Below are 25411 nucleotides of genomic sequence, written 5' to 3'. Positions count from 1 at the left end.
GATGTACGATCCCCACCAAAGTGAACTGGTGCAGTTAGACCCTGACCTGCTGCCCATTGCAGCAGTTGGGCTCGGATTGCTATTGGCTGCCTCGGTGAGCAGTGCAACGTAAATGTCGTGTTCACGTGGTGCCTACCGATCTGGTACAAGTCTCACATTTGATAGTTGGTAGGGTGGAGAATATATAAGAGTAGTCCTACTGCTGAGTACACTGTTAGTCTGAAGATTGGAGGATTTGGTTCCAGCAGAGTTACAGAATAGTCAGAGGTTGTAATGTCTCTGCACTAGGGTTTGATAGTCTTACAGAAGTGACATTTCATCTGGACAGCTTTTCTTATTGTATAAAGACAGGTGAAATGCACCTAGAAGTAACATTTTATGTCTAAGCTGTCATTCACCTGAGTCACCTCCTACCCTCATTTCCCCATCAGAGGTAGCTAAAATTTGAGAGGAAAAGTTCAGTCAAGCAAAGGAAAATCCCTCCCATAGCCTGAGGGTAAGGATCTCATAACGAAGATAAGAACTTCTGTAGGGCATCACAGCTTTTCCCAATCATTTCTGAAGAAATATTTTCAAGTAAATTGTACCTCCTGGATTTTTGTATCAGAACATCGTACAAGAAATACTTGTGTGCTTTCTTCTCCTTTCAATGTACTGCAGTTACAGTGGGTGAAAAGATGCCAACAGTGAAGCTTAGAGCACTGGAAATGAGATATTCAAGTCATAAGAGCACATTGCTGCCTATACATTAATGACATGCAGTGTCATATTTATTGTAAACATCAAAAGGCCTGCAGGGGAAATTCATGCAACAGTTGGTTTTGAGCCATTCTTTAGACATTTCAGTGATTTATTGATGGTATTATGAAAAGAACAGCTGCTACTCACCACACAGCGAAGATGCTGAGTCACAGATAGGCAAAACAAAAAGACTGTAAAACAAAGCTTTCAGGCAAACAGGCCTTCATCAGAATAGACAAAACACACACACACACACACACATGCAAATGCAATTTTAGATAATCTGTTAGCAGAAAGATTATAGATCTGTTTTTGCTAAAGACACATCCTCTTAGTCATGTTTCCCAGACTTTTTCAGCACATCTTTCATTAACATCTGTTCTCCAAAATCTAACAGTTTAGTAATTATGAAATGCAATAACACAATGGTGATGCAACTGCCTCATGTTTGTGCAAGAAAACTAATAAAAATTTGTGTTGCTGCTACTGATGTCTCCCATATCCAGATCATTGCAAAGTCCTTGCCACAGTGAATCACTATTGCTACAGTGGTTCATGGAACAGTTACTTATATCAGGACAAAGATAACTGTTTAATGAAAATATTATGAAATGACAAGTAGAAAACACACATACATTCACACAAGCACAACTCACACACAGGAGCACTGCTTTTGTGTGTCCATCCTTCCGATTGGAGATTAGAGGGACTTCGGCCATTCATTACGTAATAAAATGGAACACCTACAGCCATCCATATGATGTTATTTATTATATGACTACCAGTTTCGGTGCTTCAGTACACCATCTTCAGGCCTTAACTGACACTGAGGGGGTTATCTCCAATCTTATACACCATTCATCAGTGGCCAACATCTATGAACTTGTTTTCACAGATTACCTGTGGCAACTCACATATTGTTGTTACATGCACTCTGTGAAAACCAGCTCACAGGTGAATCGTGTATACAACTGGAATTAACGCCCTCAGTGTCAGTTAAGGCCTCAAATGGTCTACTGAAGCACCGAAACTGGTAGCCATATAATAAATAATATCATAAGGATGGCTGTAGGTGATCCATTTTATTACATGGCCACTGTCTCTGGCTGCTGCGGCCAGACTGAACACCTCCTCTATATGGTGATCAGCAATCTCTCCTTTCCCTAATACTGTCATTATTCCATCCTGGACTTTCAACTGTGACTAACTATTTGATAATCTTATACTTCTACTATCAATACTCCAAACTAAAGAATCACAGAGAACTCTTAATATTTTATATTGCAACATAAAACTTAGATGTTTCGAAATGATAACTTCTTTCTTGACTGTAAACAGCTTGCACTTGTTGACTTGAGATAGTTCCAGTACCTACGTTTCATATGTCCCTAGAAGAATATATACTGACCTTCCAGTAGAGCTTGATGGACGTAGGGGACAGGGCAGACGTCCTGTACAGCGTCGGTGCTGGAAGGTGCATGCCGACGTCCGATTTCAGGTGGAAGTGCCGCAGGTTGGGGCTCAGTTTATTGTCATCATTGGAGTAGGCAGCAGCGATGCGAAACCTGAAACAAAAATGGAGGTTACAGTTATTTACAGCTGTGTAAGTTTTCAGGAGCACAGACATGGTGATTCAGCTAAACAAACTATTTATTATATGCATTACCGAGAACAGATTGGATCACCCAATGATTAACCTACTCCCTGTGTTATGAACTTACACCCTACCTGCAGTAAGTCAACCACATATGAGTAAAATATTTTGAACCTTTGACAAATAGTTTATATAAAAAAAAAGGAGAGATAAAACTCTGTAATTTACAATAATGATGTAGGTTGAAACAATGAATTAAAATTTGTACGTGCCAGGATTCAAACCCAGGTCTCCTGCTTACTGGGCAGATGTGCTAACCACTGTACCATACTGGCACTGTGGCTATCACAGCTGCACGGATTACCCTGGCACACCTCTCTACGGGCAGCTGCGGTGCCAATACGGTGCGGCTGTTAGCGCATCTGCAAGAGATATGGGTTCGAATCGCACCACTATTATGAATTTAATCCATTGCTTCAGCCTACATTATTATTGCAGATAAAAGTGAGACTGAACATGCCTCAGGAAAATTAACTGTATATTATTAATGTACCACTCTGTAACAGGAGCATCATGACTTATTCTCTTTCTGCTAACTGAAGACAAAATTTCTTGTAATCCCATCGGATGTATTGAAAGACGATGCTGTACTACCAGTACGCCTCACTACACCTGTCAACATCGCTATGAGCGTTAAGCAATGGATGGCCTTTGGCTGGGCAGTCACCTGGGCCCATCAGCTGGCCCAACCCCTCTTCTGTTCAATAAACAAATGTGTTCCTGGACTAAAGTACTGACAATGATTCTCTACTACAGCAGCTATTCTTTGGAATGCTCATGTTGTAACTGCACCTGCTATAATGCCATTCTGCTACTGCTCTTAAGTTCTACTTTGGCAGATGGTGATAGCATTTTGGTCAAGGACTGAATTCTGCCTCACCTATAAGTGATTTCCATCAACACAATTCAAACTGTCCCACTTCTGATTCTTTGCATTTGTAGTCCTGGAGAATTCACAAGATCACTAACTTTTATGAACTATGCATCATTTAGCCCATTTCATAGTATTTGATAAAGTTTCAATAAATGACTTGTGATCCAAATTGATGACTACAAAAGAATGTATCAAATCATTTTCCCTGCATTCCAGATTTTTCTTTGTGTAACATTTTTCAAAAATGTATGGGAAGGGTTCAGTCCTTAATCAACCTATGGCTTTTTTCTGCTGGTTACAGCTTCATCCACCTCCAGTAATGAGTATATAATGTGTTAAAAAAAAAGTGTCCCCTATTTGTACAAAAGGTAGTGTCATGTCCCGGAAAAGGAGCTAAGAAGGATGATTGCTGATTGACAGCAAACTTGAATGAGCAAGAAGTCATGGACTCAATTCAGCACATTGTTTGAAGTTCTCTGATGACTCTTGGAGCTGAAAGTTTTTGCAGGCTAGGAAACTCAGTGAGAAGGCAGAAATGTAGGAAGGTTAAATAAAGACTCAGAAGCCTGAATGTATTGAGATATAGAGAGAACTACTGAGGTGCATCTGAGAAGAGCATAACCTTCCACAATTGCTCTATCAGGAAAGACAAGTCACGGTCTTGCAGCTCAGTGTCACAGAGACTGTGTTGGAAGCTGGTCACTGAGGAAGATTCTCTGGAGCACTCTGTCTCTTGCACTTAAATCTTTTGACGGCAAATTAGCTGCTGCTCTTATCTTCCCTCTTGCACAGCTGTTTATCATCTGCTAAGCCACTGGGCACTGTGGCAACTCATGCCACCCACATCCATCTCCAGTTAATGTGATGCAACTTTGTAACAACAGTACTGTACTTCTTTTTCCTACATTTGCAACAGTAGTATTGGTCAAAACTTAAACAAAATTCTTATAACAATATGACCAGAGATCAAAACCTGCTAAATATGGATCACTGAAGATCCACAGTTCATGGCCTGCATTTTATTTATAGATGAAACAGGATTCACAAAAGTTGGTATAGTAAACTACAAAAACAAACATATGTGGGCAGATACAAAACCTCAAGCAATCATGCACATGAGACATAAGGATTGCTTCAGTACCAATGAATGGGCAGGAACTGCTGGTGTGACAAATTCATGGACCCATAACCTTTTCCAAACAGACTAACAGGTATTGTACATTGCTGATTTCTGCATGAAGAGTTACCAGAGATAATGGAGAATGTTATCCTTATATAAAGACAATGACTGTGGTTTATGCATGACAGGCCTCCACCCCTTTTGTATGGATTGTGAAACGTACCTCATTGCAGCATTTCACATGTGATGGATTTGTCAAAGAGATCTGATAGCAAGGCCTACCCATTCACTGTGCCTGAAGCCATTGGACCTCTGGCTACAGGGACATTTAAAGGCATTGCTGTGTGCCCAATCCATCAACATTGTGGAGATATTACACAACAGGATGAACACAAGAGAAGAAATTTCGAGATTTTTCCTGGATTTTCAAGGTAAAAAATACACTTTTTCCTGAGTGATAGTACATTTTTTCACGTTAAGTGACAATATATTTTCCCTCTGAGTTTTAAAACTTACTAACCCCTTGAATGGCAAAGGTCTTATATACTGGTGTAGGAGAAGAAACCCAGCAAAACCAACATGTTTTGGAAAGATCTTTGATAAGCGACAACATTGTACATTGCTTATTTCCACATTACGAAAGTATAAATGCAAATTTTACCAAATACAGCAAGGTAGCTTCTGAAGCACTGAAATCAAGGTTTCAGTGCACTTTTGTCAGTCAAGTATAGTTCATGTTACATGATCTCACCACCCAATGACAGCCTTCTTTTTTTTTACAGATAATAATACTTTTTTTGATAGCTTTTTTAGTATGTGTTACCCCTTAAGGTACCAAACACAAATGTGCCAGTAGAATTTTAAATAATGGTTTAAACAGCTAGTCTTTTGGGCTAAAATTTTTCTGAGTGTCTGGTCCTCCAAGTGTTAAGCTTTGAATGAGAGTCAAATGCTCCATAACTTAAAAAATTCTCAGATATTTTCAAATGTTACATAATTCATTTGCGTTAAAGGAAATAGGAAATTTAGTTTGGAAGAACACTTCCCAAACCACCATTTGCAACATTTTTCCATGACCTGTTAGAAATGTAAACAATTGTGACAACATGCTCATCAAACACAGTTTGTTGTTATGAACTATTGCAGTCTTTTTCCTACAGCTTTTGACATATTTTTCTATCAGCATATGCTTGTGTGTGCACTGTGTTTTGTTGTTGTAAATGGCACATTTTCTTTGCAACTAAAGTTTTATTTTGGCATTATTCTCTTGTTTATGCTTTATTGCTGCAGTATTATTCTGTAGTAGCACTCTGAAGCAAAATTCTTTGTTAGAGTATCAGTTCTTACCAATCAAAATTATATAAATGTAACTGAAAACTAAGACAATGAAAATGCCACACTTCTCATGCATCACAGTCCAGGTTAAACTATTGGCCCCTCTATGCTTGACTGGGTTAAGTCTTTTCTGAAGTCGGTAAAAGGCATACTTGATAGTAGACACTTCATGCATTGGAGCTTGTTTTTCTCTAATCAGGGCACCATCTTCATGCCTGAACTGCTTGCCATTGCCAAATTGGTCAATTCACTTCCAATTCCTTGTCTTCAAATCATGAGTATGGAATTTTTATTTCATATTTCATCATACACAGTAACCACATCAAAACAACCCACACATATGAAGCTAATGAAATACACACATTTCATGTACAGGTATTAACTAAACACTACTGGATGCTTCCGCACAAGATGTGATTCAGCATCTATATCCAGCTACCATAATCACAGAGATCGGCTTAAATTAGAAAAGCTTCACGTGGCATTGCATGAAAATGAGGTTTTGAAGGCATCAGTTCATCATTATGATTGGGTAATCAAAGTCAAAAACAATTCCAACCGGTGTTGTACTTTATTGTAATGGTTAGTGTCTTAACCTACCATGTCAAAGGTCATAGGTTTGAAGCTAATCATACATCATGAAAATTCATTTCTGAATCCAATCAAAGGAGTTTGACTACCATTTTTATTCAATTAATTGGTTTACACATAATTTGTTATTTATAATTCTTTCCCAGATCATTTTCATCATTGTATTGATTTCTTATATTTGGTCTTATTTTTCTACCTTTCTTTCTTTTTGCATCTGGTATCTGCCTGTGTTATCTATAATCTGCAACCAAGTGCCAATGAGGACTGTTCATTGGTTGGTAATGTGGCAGCTCATGTAGCCAGTCGGAGGATGGTTCCAGGTAATGATACTAATAAATTAAAAAATTGTTCATTGAAACTGAACTTTTTCTGTCTTGAGTTTGCTCATAGAGGTTAGCTTTAATAGTCGTGAACAAGGCAATAATGATTTTAGTTCTGCCACAGATTGTTGACCACTGCTTTCTCAGATACATTACACCTCACGAGGTTGTGGTTAGCTTAGGAGACGAGTTTAAATTCAGGGTTACAAAATGTATCACCTGTCACTGTTTAGTCATTGGACACTTACAAACACTGTCAACTGCGTCCACTTCCAAAATTGCTCCACATTATACATTAACAGCATCTGTGAAGTAACTTGCTGAGCGGTAGCCGCCGGCCAATGTGTCAACACCATAATGGCAAGTGACAGATGTCAACTATCAAGTAATTTTAAATGGACGACAGTAAAAGACCGCTGAGTTCATAGCAATCCACACATTGACAACAGCTTTACCTTTTATTATTAGCTTCTAGTGTTTAGTCTGTAGAGCCTTCTGCAGTAATACAATATTAGCACTCACCGGTATGTCTGGTTGGGCTCCAGGTTGTCCACCTCATACGTGTGTATGTAGGGTGGTATGTCCCCATTGTTGGTCATCCAGTTCTGGTGCTTGCCACCCCCTCCCGAACCCCCATGGCCCTTGTGACTGTACTGGACTTTGAAGAACTGGATGGGCAGACCGTGATTCGGGGTCACCTTCCAGCGCACCATCACCGATGTGTCTGAGAGGCGGGTGACATGCGGCCTCGAGGGAGGAATCATACGTACTGAAATAAAAATATGTATTAATGCTCTTACACATATTGAATCATTAAACTGTCTGCCAGGATTGCAACCAGGAAATGTATCAGCTCTCATCAGGACAATGCACCTGCCTACAAAGACACTCTGAGAGAGGGGAAAAACAGAGACATTTGAAGTCAGACTGATAGAATGCCCATTTTATTTATCAGATTTGGCACCATCTCATTCCTGTTTGTGTGTAATTGTTTCTAGACTGCCCCAGTAAAAATCTCAACAGAATTATTTATAAAGAGCATTACAATACTGAAATCATCATATGAGGTAGTTATTTTCTTAACATTCTTACTTCCATCTATTTGTGCACCTATAGAAATTTGAAGCTGGGAAATGTTTTGAACTCAGTATAGAGGCTGAGACAGGCATATATGCTTCCTGTGCAACTTTCCAGAAATGCATTTCTAGGATGGACTTTCAAAACATATGACAAAGTGGCAGATTAAAACTGTGTGCCCGACCGAGACTCGAACTCGGGACCTTTGCCTTTCGCGGGCAAGTGCTCTACCAACTGAGCTACCGAAGCACGACTCACGCCCGGTCTCACAGCTTTACTTCTGCCAGTATCTCGTCTCCTACCTTCCAAACTTTACAGAAGCTCTTCTGCGAACCTTGCAGAACTAGCACTCCTGAAAGAAAGGATATTGCGGAGACATGGCTTGGCCACAGCCTGGGGGATGTTTCCAGAATGAGATTTTCACTCTGCAGCAAAGTGTGCGCTGATATGAAACTTCCTGGCAGATTAAAACTGTGTGCCCGACCGAGACTCGAACTCGGGACCTTTGCCTTTCGCGGGCAAGTACTCTACCAACTGAGCTACCGAAGCACGACTCACGCCCGGTCTCACAGCTTTACTTCTGCCAGTATCTCGTCTCCTACCTTCCAAACTTTACAGAAGCTCTTCTGCGAACCTTGCAGAACTAGCACTCCTGAAAGAAAGGATATTGCGGAGACATGGCTTGGCCACAGCCTGGGGGATGTTTCCAGAATGAGATTTGCACTCTGCAGCGGAGTGTGCGCTGATATGAAACTTCCTGGCAGATTAAAACTGTGTGCCCGACCGAGACTCGAACTCGGGACCTTTGCCTTTCGTGGGCAAGTGCTCTGCCCGCGAAAGGCAAAGGTCCCGAGTTCGAGTCTCGGTCGGGCACACAGTTTTAATCTGCCAGGAAGTTTCATATCAGCGCACACTCCGCTGCAGAGTGAAAATCTCATTCTGGATATGACAAAGTGTGCTGACCTGAAAAATACTACACTGACAAATAAGTGCATTGTGTGCACTGTTGATAACAATAAAAAAGAAAGAAAAAAAGCCTTACATGGTGACCCTGACAAATTTTCACTTTACCACCTTGCAATGTTATGTGGTCAACCCTTTGCTACCAATGTGCTCTCTGCATTCCATGCTGAGCGTGGCTTTCTTCTGGCTGTAATGCTTGTCAAATGTTGGTGCCTGTGCTGAGGGAGACAGCATTCCAGCCACTAAGAAATACTTATCATCAGATTTTATGAAAAATATTTTTTAAAAAAATGCACATCTTATGGCCTGATATCTTTGCTCAATAAAGGACTGAATTTTTCTCCGTTGTAAACCATAGTCACTGTGCTGCATCAGATGAAGTAAAACAATGCAAAAATTTTTAAAGAGTTTGCAGAGGTAAAGACACATTGGGTTAACTTTGTGTATGGAGCTCATACATTGTAGTATATAAAATGTAGATAAGATATTGAGATTTGATTACAATTGAAATCAGAATGATATCTCATTTCATTCTCGAGTTACTGATTTTTATATCCAGCAGATGGTCGTGTGCAATGCACCCATTTCTGTCCCTGTGAATCAGGAGTTATGTGGTCACAACAATCGTCATATTTCATAAACAACTCAAGATACTGAGATGAGGTTGTCTGCAATTGATAGAGGCACATATGTTGCATGATAAGCACACAGAAACTTTTTTATTCAGCATGATATGAAAGTAACTTGTCTGCTGCAGTGAGAGGTTGACAGCTCAAGATGCATACAGATATCAGTAGCACTGTAGGAAAACCAAGTGACATGCATATACACATCCACATCACTTGGGGAACAGTGGAGCAGGATGTGTATACATGTCCACATCAGCAAAAGGGTTAGTAAGCACCTGTATTAAATTTTAAGCAGTCTGTTGGAGTATGTTGAGAATGAACGGCTGTATGATTTGCTTTTAAGCTTAAGGATGTCCTGCTATTACTCACATACAGTACTGGTTGGTAGCACACTGGACTCTGGACCTTTAGGCCTTGAGTTTATCCCAGGAATGGGTGGGTATTTTTCCCTCATTCCAGTCCCTCCACAATGGCCCCAAACCCCCTCAGCCTGCTGTCAAAATGAGTACCTGTGATCTTTTCCCGGGGTGAATAGCAGCCCAGATGAGTGGCCTCTCACCCCCCCCCCCCCCCCCCTCCTGGTGGCATGGCAAATAGGTTGGTTGTTTCAGGGAAGGAGACCAGACAGCGAAGTCATCGGTCTCATCGGATTAGGGAAGGACGGGGAAGGAAGTCGGCCATGCCCTTTGAAAGGAACCATCCCGGCATTTGCCTGGAGCGATTTAGGGAAATCACGGAAAACCTAAATCAGGATGGCCGAACGCGGGATTGAACCGTCGTCCTCCCGAGGCACAGCAAATAGAAAGGCTCCACTCAGCCTGCAGGTAGATCAACAGATTGGTCATGGGCTTGTGCCACAGAGTTTACCTGTACCTATGGTTTCACTATCGATACCAAGTATTCAATAATTTCACAGTATCTGAAGAAATATCAAAATACAAGTATTTATCAAGTACTGAATGGCATAGAGGGGGGAATTTTTTGAGAATATATGCAGTATCTATATAGTTTACAGTAAACACAAGTGCAGCAGTTAAAATGACAAATCATGTACAGACTACAATGAACATATCAGATTTCTGTGACATACACCAGTAGTATTGAGTATTACTCACTACCTAGTAAAATGGTCCAAGTACTCACATGTATGTGAATGAAATGTACATAAAGGAAAAAGTTTTATTTTCAGACAACATATCTGATAAAGATTGTTTCAAGTAGACATGTCTTTTCATTATGAAAATAGTTTTTCTCGTAATAATAACACATGGGAGTATGGGATAGCATGAAATTTACATCAGGTTTGCAATATTTTTCTTGCTTATGATTGTATTTGATTTTCTGCCTATGTTTCCTCATGCAAATATACTACAATTGTGATTTTTCACCTTGTATTCAATTTGTGTTTAAGAAAAATTTAAAAATACATTCAAAAAGCAATCAATACTTTGTGTTCCTGCCAGTACCAATACTTTTGTTACAATATTATTGAGGTAGTGATAGAATTTTGGGTATAAGGTATCAGTGACAAATGGCTCTAAGCACTATGGGATTTAACATCTGAGGTCATCGACCGCTCAGTGACAAATATTTTACTGAATAGTACAGGAACGTTCATAATAAGGATGGCTGAAATTATAGAGAGATAAACTTTTCAATCCATAGTAAGGAGATCCTCAAATATGTGGAGCATGTCAGAAAAAGAAAAACACATGATTTATCAAAACCAAACAGATATGCAAATGTTCCTTCCAGAGACCCTGAATGAAATGATCCTCAAGGATGTGGAATAGATAGAAAAAAACTGAAGCGTTTTCATTATCACCTTTTAACTGAGTCAAAGGTGTAACTTATGGATATATCAGTTTCGATAAGTCTGATTGAGGCAGCCATAGCAGAAGGCTAGTTATTACACCAAATGTTTCTAAAGAGATAGCTGCAACTGTTTGTTGGCTAACACCAATAAAGATACATGCAAGGCTTGGTTTAATTTAAGGCGCTACTGTCCCATAAACTCACCATGGCCGTGGTTGATCTTTCTGCGGTCCTTGGTGCCTTTGTGGGGCCCCTCTGACTTCTTACCAGAACTGCCACCAGCACTGCCATCACTGACATCAGTGCCTGGAGATACCAAATTCATTACTAGAGTGCAACTGTATTGTTCTGCTGCTTTAAATTTCAAGTTAAAGTCCAAGATAAGAGTAAGAACCACAATAACTCAACAAGGTAAAAAAAAGATACTTTAGTCTTGAAAGCAGACAAATTTGTCTGTTCCATATACTATTACAGTGTCAGTTCAATTTTTCATTATTTAGTAGTTGTCATTGTCTGTCAGGTGTTTCTCAGTGCATTAACTACAAACTGAATAGCACCTTTAAGCTCCAAATCTGATGTGTATCAGTTTCACCAAGAAAGCTTTGAAGATCACATTACTTCACACAAAATACAGATATGAATTAGCAAGTCATTGTGCAAAATAATGCAACAGAATTATATGTGTGGTCCACACAAGAACATCTTGTAGGCATCAGCTTATGCAGCTGGAATATTAACCTTGGCCTTATGGCACATTTATCCACCAGTGTAATTTGTTGTCAACAATCAATATTGGTTGAAGAGTAATATAGACTTTGTACAAAAACAACATTAAGGGGAAAGCGATCTGCACTTCTCTCAAGCAAACATAGCTTCAACATAGTTTGAGAAATACACTGTTATAAAAAGCTTAATCAGTCTGCTCATGGAAATGAAATATCTGATAAGCAGCAGTACTGATATTGGGTAATCTTTCTTTTTTCTCTCTGAGATAATTTCTTCTATACCATACAGGAATTCTTGAAAAGAAATAGTAAATTACAGAGTTATAAATACCTAACATACAGCCAAAGATATTTAAACCATTTTTATTCAGTTGACTATTCCGTATTATAACATTTAGCATGAACGTGACATGTATGACACAGAATGTACTAGGCTAAACTAACTATTCATGCAGAAAGAAGCAGTAAACTACTAATTAAGGCTGTCTACAGAATGAAAAAATATACCAGCAACATCTCAGTTAAAACATTGCCTCAACAGTAAAATAATAATGACAACACAATAAAAGTCTAGATTCCTACCATCTGCTCCGATGTCATCTGGATTTATGCTAACAGCATTAGGAGCGACTTCCACCATTGCAGATCCAAAGACTGACCCGAGCTCATTTCGACCAAAGCACTGGAATATGCCAGCGTGCTTTAGGTCAGCATTCTGTATGGCAAGATTTCCTCCTGGAAAGTTGAAAAGAAAATGACTTACATTTTGTCAACTGCTGCCATACTGGCAGAACTGTGAATATGCATGCAGTTACTATGAGGTGTAAAGTGTGCTTTCTAAGGCTATGATGTCCCTTCTGTGGTTTCTGACCACCCATTCATTTAGTTCACTGCATTTGCATCTTGAGCTGCATACAAAGTGTGTAAGAAAATTAACAAAAATGATTTTTTTGGTAGCCATGAATTTTAGCCTTCTTACATATCAAGGTTGTGTTCTAATAAACATTCCCTTCTCAAGATAACACAGTGATTGACATACTGTTTCCAGTTCTGGAGAGATTCTCGTGAAATGATTTTCCATGTGTTGGTTACACTCTTCTGAATATTGTGAGGTGTGTTCAACAAATATTGAACCTTTGGTTGGTAGAAATACATTTGGAAGTACAGAACCCTAATTCCTCCAAAGTAGTCTCCTTGGTAATGTTCACACTACTCCCAGTGCTCCCGCCATTATTGGAAATACTTCTCGAATGTTTCTTTCAGAATGGTCATCACGCGGGTTGTCACATTCCGCAAAATGCCATCTTTTGACACAAATCGTGTTCCTTGCAGGAGCATTTTCAGGTTGGAAAATAACCAAAAATTGCGTGGAGCCATGTGTGGGGAGTAGAGAGCCTGACTAACTGCAGGAATGCTGTGTTTGGTGTGGAAACTCTGTATCAGATGTGTACATTCGGTTGGTGCATTATCGGGATGGAGTTGTTAAGAATTCACCAGCCACAGATCCAGTTATTAATGTCATGCAATATTATCAAGGCTATGAAGGAGCTCCTGGGAGTATTCCTGTAAGATGTTTTGGTTTGTGATGTTTACACATGATGCACCATCTGACAGGAATTGAAGAAAATGGTCAATATGTTTTTGACATTGCTGTGGACCTGATACATTGGTTTAGGCCTCAGAGATGTTGAATGTTTCCACTATGACAACTGTATCTCGGTTTCCTGGTAATACCCATAAACTCACATTTCAATGACTATGACCACGATATTTAGAAAGTTTGGGTTACTGTTTGCATTGTCCAGCACATCCTGTGCGATTTCCAGTCGGTGCTGCTCCTGCTGCATTGGCAGAAGTTTTGGCACAAATTTTGCAGACACACTCCTCACACACAAATCTGATGCTTACCATATCTTACTTGCAAGTAATCATACTAATATATGATGCTCTTCCACGACCAAAGTCCACACTTACTCAATGACTTCGTCATTACGGCTTGTTGAGGATCTGCGTGAGCGTGGTTTGTCCACTGATGAGTGGCCATGTTTGAAGTAGTTGTACCACTCCTTTATCCATGAGGCACCTTAATATTGTGTAAGGTTTCCACTTACCTACCACCAAACTTTCACCAGACTGAGAATCCATATCACTGCCTACTTTGTTCTGACAGTTTACATCTTGCAGGAATCCAAGACCACTCATTACACATCCACATTCACAGGTCAACTGCCAGCAACTAATGCTTTCTGCTGGGAGGAAAAGATTCACAATTGTGCATGAATCTCTACAGAAGAAAGCCTCCCATGCTTCACTGGTATACACAGGAAAGAGGAAGGTTCAATACTTTTGAAAGCACATTGTTTTGTCTACAACATTATCAAAGTGACATCCTTTTAAACTGGTATATGAACTGAGGTACTGCAACAAAGTCACTGAACATGAGATCTGGCAAACCCAGGGCACTGAGGAACCACAGGACTGCTATTTAATGCAAAACTCACTGTTGGAAATGACCATGTGACAGGGAGTAGTGTCACAGTGCAGCATCCAAATGTGTGTATTGCTTGGTTGCTTATATTTCACCCTTTCCCTGAATCTTTCAAGAAATTCCTGACAAAAATTGTGATCAGCTGTTTGTAGTGGAGGCATAAATTCTTTGTGGACAGTCCTTTGACTGTAAAAAATGCTGAATGACTATAAGTTTGATTCTTAGTTTATTCATCCTTCCTTTCCTAGGATGGGGTAAAACTGCAGTGTACCACTCCTCACTCTGGCATTTTGTCAGAGGACCATATTCAAGACCCATGATTTTCCATCTGTGATAATGAGACTGAAGAATTCAGGCTCCCTCTGAAGGCAGTGCAGAAGATAAAGACTTCCAGCCTTCCATTTGTTGTTCTTCTCAGTTGTGATATTCTTTGAACCATCTTTGCACACACTTTTCATATGTGCAAATATGGTGTTAAATCGCCATTAATCATTGATATTATCTCACAAGATACTTCACCCCTTTCATGTAGTTTAGATTTGCCTTTCCTGTAGGCCTTAAAAAAATACCATCTGAATACGGGTGCCTCAGATAGGAACTGATTGCCTGAGCCTTCTACAAATTTTCATAAGACACAGTGTTGTCAATCTAACATATGTGAGGGAGGACCCTCAATGAAAAGGAATGAGGCAAAATGTATCTACATCACCACAGTGGTATGACTGATAAAATTGTTTCTGTACATTATGCTGAAAAATATCATTTATGACACAAATGTTGTACACAAGGCAAAAGCAGACTAAAACAATAAACTTTCAGAGGTTTTATGAGTTTTTTATATTGAGGAGCCCTTGGTTTCAAGTAGATCATTACAAAGTAGTTCACTTGGTTTGTTGCCATCGTTATATGTAACTAGCCGTGAGACTAATAGAATACACTTAGTACAACTGATTCACAGTAAAGAGCTTAACCCCTAATCCTGGAAGTGCTAATACTATACAATTCCAAACATATAAAAATTACTTTAAGGTGCCAAAAGTTGAGAGATCAATGGACAAACACTGGATGAAGCTCCATGTGTGAAATTCTTAGAGATCCATATGGATAACAGAGCGAGATGACAACAGCCCATAGACAAATTAACCAAAAAGCTCAGACCTGCAGGCAAGTTTGCTAGTGTACTTCCATTCAGTGCTGTCCAATGCTACAACCAGTGCAGCTAAAGTCAAAAACGTAATTCTTCCATTTCATTTTCTGTGAAACTGCACTTAGCCCCTATTGTTTAGCTCATCTTGTAAAGCACAAAATCACACACACACACACACACACACACACACACACACACACACACACACACACACACACACACAGATTTTCACTTTCTCCAGACACTAATCTTTTTAACTCCTTGGGAAAGAACATCTGAAATGCAAGAAATAACAGGAGAAGTTGTTCTGGAGGAAGGAAGAAGGAGAATGTGTGTGTGTGGGGGGGAGGGGAGGGTGGATGTGAGAGAGAGTGAGAGCAAGGGTGGGGGGAGGGGGGGGGGAGAGGGAGCAGCAGCGGGAAAGGAGGACAGGGGTGGCAGGGTGCTTTACAGAAGAATGTACCCATGAAGGTAGAGTTACATAATTCATATTCCTCGATAATGATAGAAGCTGAAGGAATGAATTAAAATTTGTGCTACAACCGGGACTTGAACCCATGTCTCCTTGCTAGTACGCAGGTGTGCTAGCCTTCACATCCCTGTAGCAGTATAGCTAACACAGCTGCACAGACTAGCCTACTGCAGTGCCCTCCCTAACACAAACTTCAATTTACACCTTCAGATTAATTTTCTCTTCTTAGATTGTCACTATTTTTGAGGTTCTCTGGTATTGGAGTAGCACCCCAGCGGAGATAAAGATGAGACCAAAATGTCTCAAGGAAAACAGTGAAAGATCCAAATAATCCTAATAAACATGGGTTTGGAAGCCAAGACTTTCCCCATTACAATGTATGCGCAAGTGCAGTCGTGCCAATCTTACAATACTATTAGTGTCTAAGGCTACGTTATGCTGCTGCTCGACTGTTGGACCATCACTGTCAGTTAGTTGAGTACTTTGCTTTCATTGTTGTCAAGCAAAGTGTGACCTCGGAGCACCCAAACACATCTCAAATTTTAGCCATGCTGGTGATTTGTGAGCATCGAGGATGTAACGTGAACGCGACCTTACGGTCCAGGTACCAGTTTGTTCACAGAACAGCAAACATGGTGTGCATGTGTAGCATTTGAAGTGGTTGCCACAGTGCCATACATATTTTCAAGTGAAGAAATGGGTGATATCCACTTCTCGTATGGGCATGCTACTAGCAATTCGTGGGAGAAAGCACGATTGTATCACGAAACATATACTCGAAGAAGACATCCAAACTGCAGGGTATTCACTAGGTCCCACCAGCACCTGCATAAGACCAGTTCACTTAGACATGACATGCTGCGTGCAGATAGAGCAAGGACAGTGCCTACACCTTAGCAGGGGGACTGTGTATATTACAAGTGAACACAACGCTGGGGTCAAGTGCTAGAAGAACTGTTGCAGTAGAACATGTCTTACCCTCCGTGATATGTCAGATATTACATGAGGGGCAGTTGTACCCATTGTGTAAGAAGTGTGCCACCCTCAGCCACATCTGATTTTCCAGCCTAGGTTGTCTTCTACCATTGGATACTTAGACAATGCAGGAATGATCCACAGTGCACATTATTTACAGAAAAAGCATGCTTTATCCAAGACTTTACTATGAACATCCACAACACACACATTTGGACTTATGAGAACCCACGTGCAACCACTGAGAAGGTACTTCAGCAGAGATTTTCCATTAATGTTTCGGCATGTGTCATTGGTGGTCCATCGATAGAGTCACATTTCCTACCTGGCTGACTTACAGGTCTGCAATACAAGATGATCAATTATTTGGATGACATTCCTTATGATGAAATGACACTCACATAGTACATACACAATGATGCATCGGTATACTATCTGGTGGTTGTTTGGGAATATGTAGCACAAATCTCCGACAACTAGCAGATGGGTCGAAGCTCACACCAATACTGGCTAATCCCACAGCCCCAAAATCAACCTGTTGGATACTTTTTGGGTGGCGATATTTAAAATTTTTGTTGTGTTCCAGTCCTGTTGATCATGTCAATCAATTCCAGCAACACATTGTGGATGGTTGTCAATGCATTCAAAACATGCCTGGTATTTCTGAATGCGTATGGACACAAATGAGAAGACATGCTGGGTTGCATTCACATGAATGGTGGTCATGTGGAACACTTGTAATGTGTTGCTCTTATGTGGGTATCTTCAGTTTGGATCACTGGGGTCTCTGTTGCAAGGTGTTCATTTATTCATTCATAATGCTGCATATGGGAGGAACTATTGATTTCTGGAGCTATGTTTATTGTTATTATTTGCTTCTTTCATTGTTCTCTCCTCATTCCTTTCATTTGTACATATAATAGTCAAGACACTCTGTATAATAAGTGACCTCTAGGTCATCTATTCCTATGAATGAAATTTTAATACTGGAGCTTGTAACATTTTTCAGGTACAGGAATTTGTTTCGATGGGTAACAGTCTCTTCATTTTATGTTGCAGAATAATATTTACAACTTAAGTTTATCATTTTCTACAATTTGCTCAGATAAACATGCCATGCATATTAATGGGATCAGGAGGTGTGCCAGCTCCGGAAATAAATCCACCCAACCGATTAACAATGAGGGTATGTGGGCCATCCACCCTGGATATAGTTTTTAGGCAGTTTCTCACATCCCACCAGGTGAATACAGAGCTGGTACCAGTATCTCACATCAGTTACATGACTCAAAAACATTTTGCTCACTTCCCCATGAACAACACTGCTTGCAGGCAGCTGGGGTACACATGTTCTGTCTTGGGAGGGGGGAGGGTTAAGGGGTGCGACAAGAATGGCACCCAGTGACTCCTTAAAGTAATCATAACAAATGCATTAAAAACCATGCCGACCCTGTACTGATGTGAAACAAAGGCACAAGAAGAAAAAGAACATTTCCATACACAGAATTCACACACATCATTACAGGTTTACTTCTGGAGTAAATATTGCACAAATAATGAAGATTCTTGTGATCCTGTCACGTCCAAAACCAGCTATTTGTAATTTTTAATTACTTTTCTAAATAAAATTTAATTTAAAGTGTTTCAAAATAATTATTTTGTTTTATTAAATTAATTTTTATAAACCAAAACTAAGATAAAATTTATTACTCATAAAAAATTGTATTCCACTAACAATCTATGTATATTATGTATTTTATTTACTTTTATACTTAAGGGTTTTTGAATGAGATATTTTTGTAATTCAGTTCTGTCACTGCAGTATGAAAACTTGTAATAGAACAAGGAGAGTGGATTGATGCACTAGTGCACAGTAAAACAGTTTCAAACCTAAAGCATTAAAAAAAAAAAAAAAGTGAATAAATGGAAGATTTTCAAATAAATCAAATGCTGAAATTAACTGAAACATTACCAGTTTTACACAGAGTACACAAATAATTTTAAAAAATCCAGGCGATTAATGGATTAATAACAACCAACAATCATTGAAAGCAGCGGTAGAAAGAGGTGCACTTCCTGCCCTTGAAGACTTTGCAACAAACTCATTACTTTGGAGTAAATTGCAGTTGCAGTTAAAATCTGTACAATTCTAAATTGAAGAAGAGTGAAAGCTAGAGAATTACAAAACTCTAGAATGTTGTTAAACACTACAATCTCTAAAGCATTTCGAAACAAAGTTATAGTAATATTGTCATTTTTATAAAGCAGTTTTAATATCAAACAGATTACATGCAAAAGTTGCACTCCTTATGCTGTCTATGAATATGCAGCACTGCTTACTGATAACTGTGATGTGGCTGTCATTGGTCACAGAGTTTCCGTTGAAGACCCACGTGATGTTGGGTTGTGGCGACCCTCGAAACTCGCACTCGAGAACAACATTGTCTCCTTGCTGCACTCGATCCACCTTCGGGCCTCTCACCAGGACTGGTGGCTCTGTAATTGGAAACTAGCTTTCAGAATTTGTGGATCTGATAAATATATAGGAAATCTGTAAGTCTCACACTGAAGTACTATAATCTCTTTACATAAAAGACAATGTCCTGAGTGACTGGCTGACTCATCATTGCCCAGTCCAATCAGCTAATGACACAAACTTGAAATTTGGAAAAGGTGTGGACTTTAAACTATAGGTGTCATTTAAGAAGGGATTTTTTCAAAATTCTGACCCTAAGGGGGTGAAAAGTGGATGTAGGGCATTTTTGAAAAATGGCACTATTAAGGCAGTTCAGAAGTTATACCTACAAAAACAATGGTATTTTATTTCTCGATCAGAAATAAAGAAGATTTAAAAAAAAAAAAAAAAATCAGTCGTCTGACTGGTTTGATGTGCTCCGCCATGAATTCCTCTCTTGTGCTAACTTCTTCATCTCAGAGTAGCACTTGCAGCCTACATCCTCAATTATTTGCTGTCTTCCTCTACAGTTTTTGCCCTCTACAGCTCCCTCTAGTACCATGGAAGTCATTCCCTCATGTCTTAACAGATGTCCTATCATCCTGTCCCTTCCCCTTATTAGTTTTTTCCACATATTCCTTTCCTCTCCGATTATGCATAGAACCTCCTCATTCCTTACCTTATCAGTCCACCTAAATTTCAACATTCGTCTGTAGCACCACACCTCAAATGCTTTGATTCTCTTCTGTTCTGGTTTTCGCACAATCCACGTTTCACTACCACACAATGCTCTACTCCAGATGTACATTCTCAGAAATTTCTTCCTCAAAATAAGGCTGACATTTGATATTTTCTCTTGGCCACGAATGCCTTTTTTGCTGTAGCTAGTCTGCTTTTGATGTCCTCCTTGCTCCGTCTGTCATTGGTTATTTTACTGCCTAGGCAGCAGATTTCCTTAACTTCATCTACTTCCTGACCATCAATCCTGATTCTAAGTTTCTCGCTGTTCTCATTTCTACTACTTCTGATTACTTTTGTCTTTCTTCAATTTACTCTCAATCCATATTCTGTTCTTATTAGATTGTTCAATCCATTCAGCATATCATGTAATCCTTCTTCACTTTCACTTAGGATAGCAATGTCCTCAATAAATCATATCATTGATACCCTTTCACCTTCAATTTTTATTCCAGTCCTGAACATTTCCTCTATTTCTGTCATTGCTTCCTCGATGTACAGATTGAACAGTATGGGCAAAAAGCTACATCCTTGTCTTACACCCTTTTTAATAAGAGTACTTCATTCTTGGACACCCACACCTATTATTCCCTCTTGGCTGTTGTACATATTGTATATGACCTGCCTCTCCTTATAGCTTACCCCTACTTTTTTCAGAATTTGGAACATCTTGCACCATTTTACACTGTCGAACACTTTTTCCAGGTTGACATATCCTATGAACGTGTATTGATTTTTCTTTAGTCTTGCTTCCATTATTAACGGCAATGTCAGAATTGCCTCCCTTGTGCCATTTACTTTTCCTAAAGCCAAACTGATCATCATCTAGTGCATCCTCAATTTCCTTTTCCATTCTTCTGTATATTATTCCTGTAAGCAACTTGGGTGCATGAGCTGTTAAGCTGTTTGTGCAATAATTCTTGCACTTATCAGCTCTTGCCATCTACAAAATTGTATGGATGATACTTTCCTGAATATCAGATGGTATGTCGTCAGACTCATACATTTTACACACTAACGTGAATAGTTGTTTTGTTGCCACTTACCCCAATGATTTTAGAAATTCTGATGGAATGTTATCTATCCCTTCTGCCTTATTTGACCTTAAGTCCTCCAAAGCTCTTTTAAATTCTGATTTTAATACTGGATCCCCTATCTCTTCTAAATCGACTCCTATTTCTTCTTCTATCACATCACACAAATCTTCTTCCTCACAGAGGCTTTCAATGTATTTTTTCCATCAATCTGCTCTCTCCTCTGCATTTAACAGTGGAATTCCCATGGCACTCTTAATGTTACCACCCTTGCTTTTCATGCCACTAAATGTTGTTTTGACTTTCCGGTATGTTCAGTCTGTCCTACTGACAATCATTTCTTTTTCAATGACTTCACATTTTTCCTGCAGCCATTTCGGCTTAGGTTCCTTGCACTTCCTATTTATTTCATTCCTCAGCGACTTGCATTTCTGTATTCTTGAGTTTCCCCGAACATTTTTGTACTTTCTCCTTTCATCAATCAACTGAAGTATTTCTTCTGTTCCTCATGGTTTCTTCACTGTTACCTTCTTTGTACCTAAGTTTTCCTTCCCAACATCTGTGATGGCCCTTTTTAGAGATGTCCATTCCCCTTCAGCTGTACTGCCTACTGAGCTATTCCTTATTGCTGTATCTATGGCCTTAGAGAACTTCAAGCATATCTTGTCATTCCTTAGTACTTCCATGTCCCACTTCTTTGTGTATTGATTCTTCCTGACTAATGTCTTAAACTTCAGCCTACTCTTCATCACTACTATATTGTGATATGAATCTATATCTGCTCCTGTGAACGTCTTACAATCCAGTATCTGATTTCGGAATCTCTGTCTGACCATGATGTAATCTAACTGAAATCTTCCCTTATCACCCGGCCTTTTCCAAGTATACCCTATCCTCATGGGATTCTTGAAGAGTGTATTCACTATTACTAGCTGAAACTTGTTACAGAACTCGATTAGTCTTTCTCCTCTCTCATTCCTTGTCCCACATGCATATTCTCCTGTAACCTTTTTTTCTACTCTTTCCCCTACAACTGCATTCCATGACTATTAGATTTTCATGCCCCTTTACATACTGTATTACCCTTTCAATATCCTCATACATTTTCTCTATCTCTTTATCTTCAGTTTGCGACGTCGGCATGCATTCCTGAACTATCGTTGTTGGTGTTGGTTTGATGTCAATTCTGATAAGAACAACCCTGTCACTGAACTCTTGACAGTAACACACTCTCTGCCCTACCTTCCTATTCATAACAAATCCTAGTCCTGTTATAGCACTTCTGGTCATCTGACCAGAAATCCTTGTCCTCTTTTCACTTCACTTCACTGATCCCTACTATATCTAGATCGAGCTTTTGCATTTCCCTTCTCAGATTTTCTAGTATCCCTCTCACATTGAAGCTTCTGACATTCCACGCCCCAGTTCGATTCGTAGAATGTTATCCTTCCATTGATTATTCAGTCTTTTTCTCATGGTAACTCTCCCTTTGCTGTCCCCTCCCAGAGATCTGAATCGGGGACTATTCCGGAATCTTTTGCCAATGGAGAGATCATCATGACACTTCTTCAATTACATGCCACATGTTCTGTGGATACACATTACATGTCTTTAATGCAGTGGTTTCCATTCTGTTCTGCATCCTCATGTCATTGATCATTGCTGATTCTTCCGCCTTTAGGTGCAGTTTCCCACCCCAATGACAAGAGAGTGCCCTATGGGGGTGGAATATTGGGTGGCAGCTTTTTTTTGAAAATATGTCACTATTGAAGAACTGCTTAAGTTTTTGAAAGCTACACCCATGAACATTGGTATTGGTCTTCGCAGTTACAAATAAAAAACAAATGTGTTTCAGTGTTTTTGGAAATTGAACCACTAAGAGGGTGGAATAAGGGATGAGACTTTTTATGAAAACATTTTATTATGAAAGCTTTTTAAAGACAAATCTATGAAAATTTAAATTTGGCTTCTCAGTTAGAAATGAACAAATACATGTTTCACTGTTTTTGGAAATTCAGCCCCTATAGGGTGAAATGAGGGATGAAAGTTTTCATGGAAATATGAGAATCATGGAAATATGAGAATGTTAATTATCCAACACATAATAATAATTTTTAATAAAATTACATTTTTATTTTTAACTATAGATCAAATGACAATAAATTAAAATTTGATACAAAAATGAGATATGCCTTATTACTAAACTAGCTGAGAATACCGGGCATTGCCTGGTTATTCATTTGCAGTTATGCCTGGGACTTCATACAAATGGAATTTGTTTTTGACTTACAAAGCTTCTTTGTATACAATGTCTGAAGTACTATATTGGAGAAATGAACAAACGTGAACCACACATACAGTGTCTAGCCTTGTGCTTTGTTTATGGACTTGGCATAACATAAGCTAACCAGTAATTGTACAAGTTGCAGGATCCGAGGTAGGAAAACTCATTAACCTGTGCCACTTCCCGGTAAAATATCCACTACTAAGACGTTACTTTGAGGAGAAATAACTTTAAGCCTCTATGAGTGAAGGGTTCTGAGAAATGAAACAATGCATGAAGCTCTCAATCAGAGTTATGTCACACCTCACATTTGGAAGGAGTTTCCAAAGAGAGAGTTAAAGCCTGATGTTCTCAACCTGCAAAACATCTTGTATCCTGATCTTCATTGTATTCTTTTACCTGTTCTGGTGTATTCAGAACACTCATTTTATAGGCATTTTTATTCATAAACAAAACAGATCAAAATGTAATGAGTACAGACACAAATCACAAAGCACACTTAATAAATACAATTTTCCTAGCAAATAATATACTGAAAGAAGCATAGCAACCTCATTAAGTTTTTAATATACAAGGCAAAAATCAGTAGATCCATAAATACTGGCAAAGTAAATTCGCTCTTAGTTTGTATTTGTACGGATAAGATTGCAGTGCTTAATTCTGTCACTGAAGTAAACTTCTGAAAATACATTTGACACTGAATTGAAAAACCATTTATTGGTTCTTTTGTGTACTACGAAACTAACAGTACTGTCTATTGGTTCTTTGGTGTACTATGCCATGATGATTAAACATCCAAACTATGAGGGGCATTCAGTAATGTAACACTTTTTTTTTAAATTTTTTTATGAAAGCAGATTGGTTTTATTCAGGATTCCAATACACCCAGTCCTTTGGCTACAAAACACTAATTTTCAACACCACCTTACTGGGAGGGCTTGTATATCTGCATGGCAACTTTCTACTTGTAAACGTCATAGCCAACATCTTCCTGCATCAACAACCTCCCTATCATCCAAGTACTGCTTCCCTTGGAGTGCATCTTTCACAGAAATGGAAGTCAGAAGGGGCAAAATCCAGGTTGTAGTGTGGGTGAGAAAGAATAGTCCAATGAAGTTTTGTGACCTCCTCTCATGACCACACATTTGGGTGAGGCCTTGCATTCTCATGGAAGAGGAGAAGTTTATTTGCATTTTTGAGGTGATGAACACACTGAAGAAGTTTCTTAAATTTCTTGAGAGTTGATCATTGCACCATGAGCATGGCTAGTGTGTGGCTTTGAACTTTTTCTTCAGAGGACAGATGGTGGTGCGCCACTCCATAGCTTGCTGTTTTGTTCACAGTTTGAAGTGACATATCCATGTTTCAGCACCTGTGATGATGTTCAACAAAAAATTGCCATGATCAGCCTCGTAACATGTGAGATGGTCCTTTGTTGTTCTGTATGGTCTACTGTTAGGCAGTGAGAAATCCAGCAGGCACACACCTTTGAGTACTCCAAATGGTAGAAGTGTGTGTCAGCACAGCCAACAGAGATGTCCAGTTGTGCAGCGAGGCATTTAATTGTGATTCGTCAGTCATCTGAAATGAGAGTGCCCAGACGTTCCAACAGTGCAGGAGTAATAGCCATGTGCAGCTGGTCGGCACACAGGTTATCGGATAGGATTGCACGATCTTGTTGTGACGGTGACAAATGTCTCGTCCAATGACTCCCTGTGCTTTTGTTCACTGGCAGGTCTCTATAGACATTCTTCAAGTGCCTATGAATATATGTGATGCTCTAGCTTTCTGCAAAAAGAAACTCAATGACAGCTCTCTGCTTGGGACACACCTCCACCACAGATGCCCTTTTGAAGGTTATGTATAGTGTCACCACCAATTGGAACTTAACAAAACTATAGGGGCTGAAGCAGGAATATTCCACAATGTCCAAAAACAAATTTTACATCTTTTCAACTGGAACTGGCTGAGAAA

At 39.3% G+C, this 25411-nt stretch overlaps 1 protein-coding gene across 3 annotated transcripts in view; it reads right to left on the bottom strand.

Moving 5' to 3' along the window:
- Positions 1-25411, bottom strand: part of LOC126106353 (interference hedgehog-like) — a 672512-nt gene that overhangs the window by 42072 nt on the left and 605029 nt on the right. For all 3 annotated transcript variants that reach the window (XM_049912604.1, XM_049912605.1, XM_049912606.1), the window contains exons 7-11: positions 19267-19422; positions 12427-12579; positions 11324-11425; positions 7158-7404; positions 2150-2306 (exon numbers count right to left, since the gene is read on the bottom strand). In XM_049912604.1, coding sequence (XP_049768561.1) covers positions 2150-2306; positions 7158-7404; positions 11324-11425; positions 12427-12579; positions 19267-19422 — 815 coding nt within the window. The remainder of the gene's footprint in view (positions 1-2149; positions 2307-7157; positions 7405-11323; positions 11426-12426; positions 12580-19266; positions 19423-25411) is intronic.

Source organism: Schistocerca cancellata, chromosome 10, assembly GCF_023864275.1.
Source record: "Schistocerca cancellata isolate TAMUIC-IGC-003103 chromosome 10, iqSchCanc2.1, whole genome shotgun sequence".
In the NCBI taxonomy this organism is placed as follows: domain Eukaryota; kingdom Metazoa; phylum Arthropoda; class Insecta; order Orthoptera; family Acrididae; genus Schistocerca; species Schistocerca cancellata.
The sequence above is the reverse complement of the archived record's forward strand: the minus strand, read 5'-3'. Positions and strand labels throughout refer to the sequence as shown.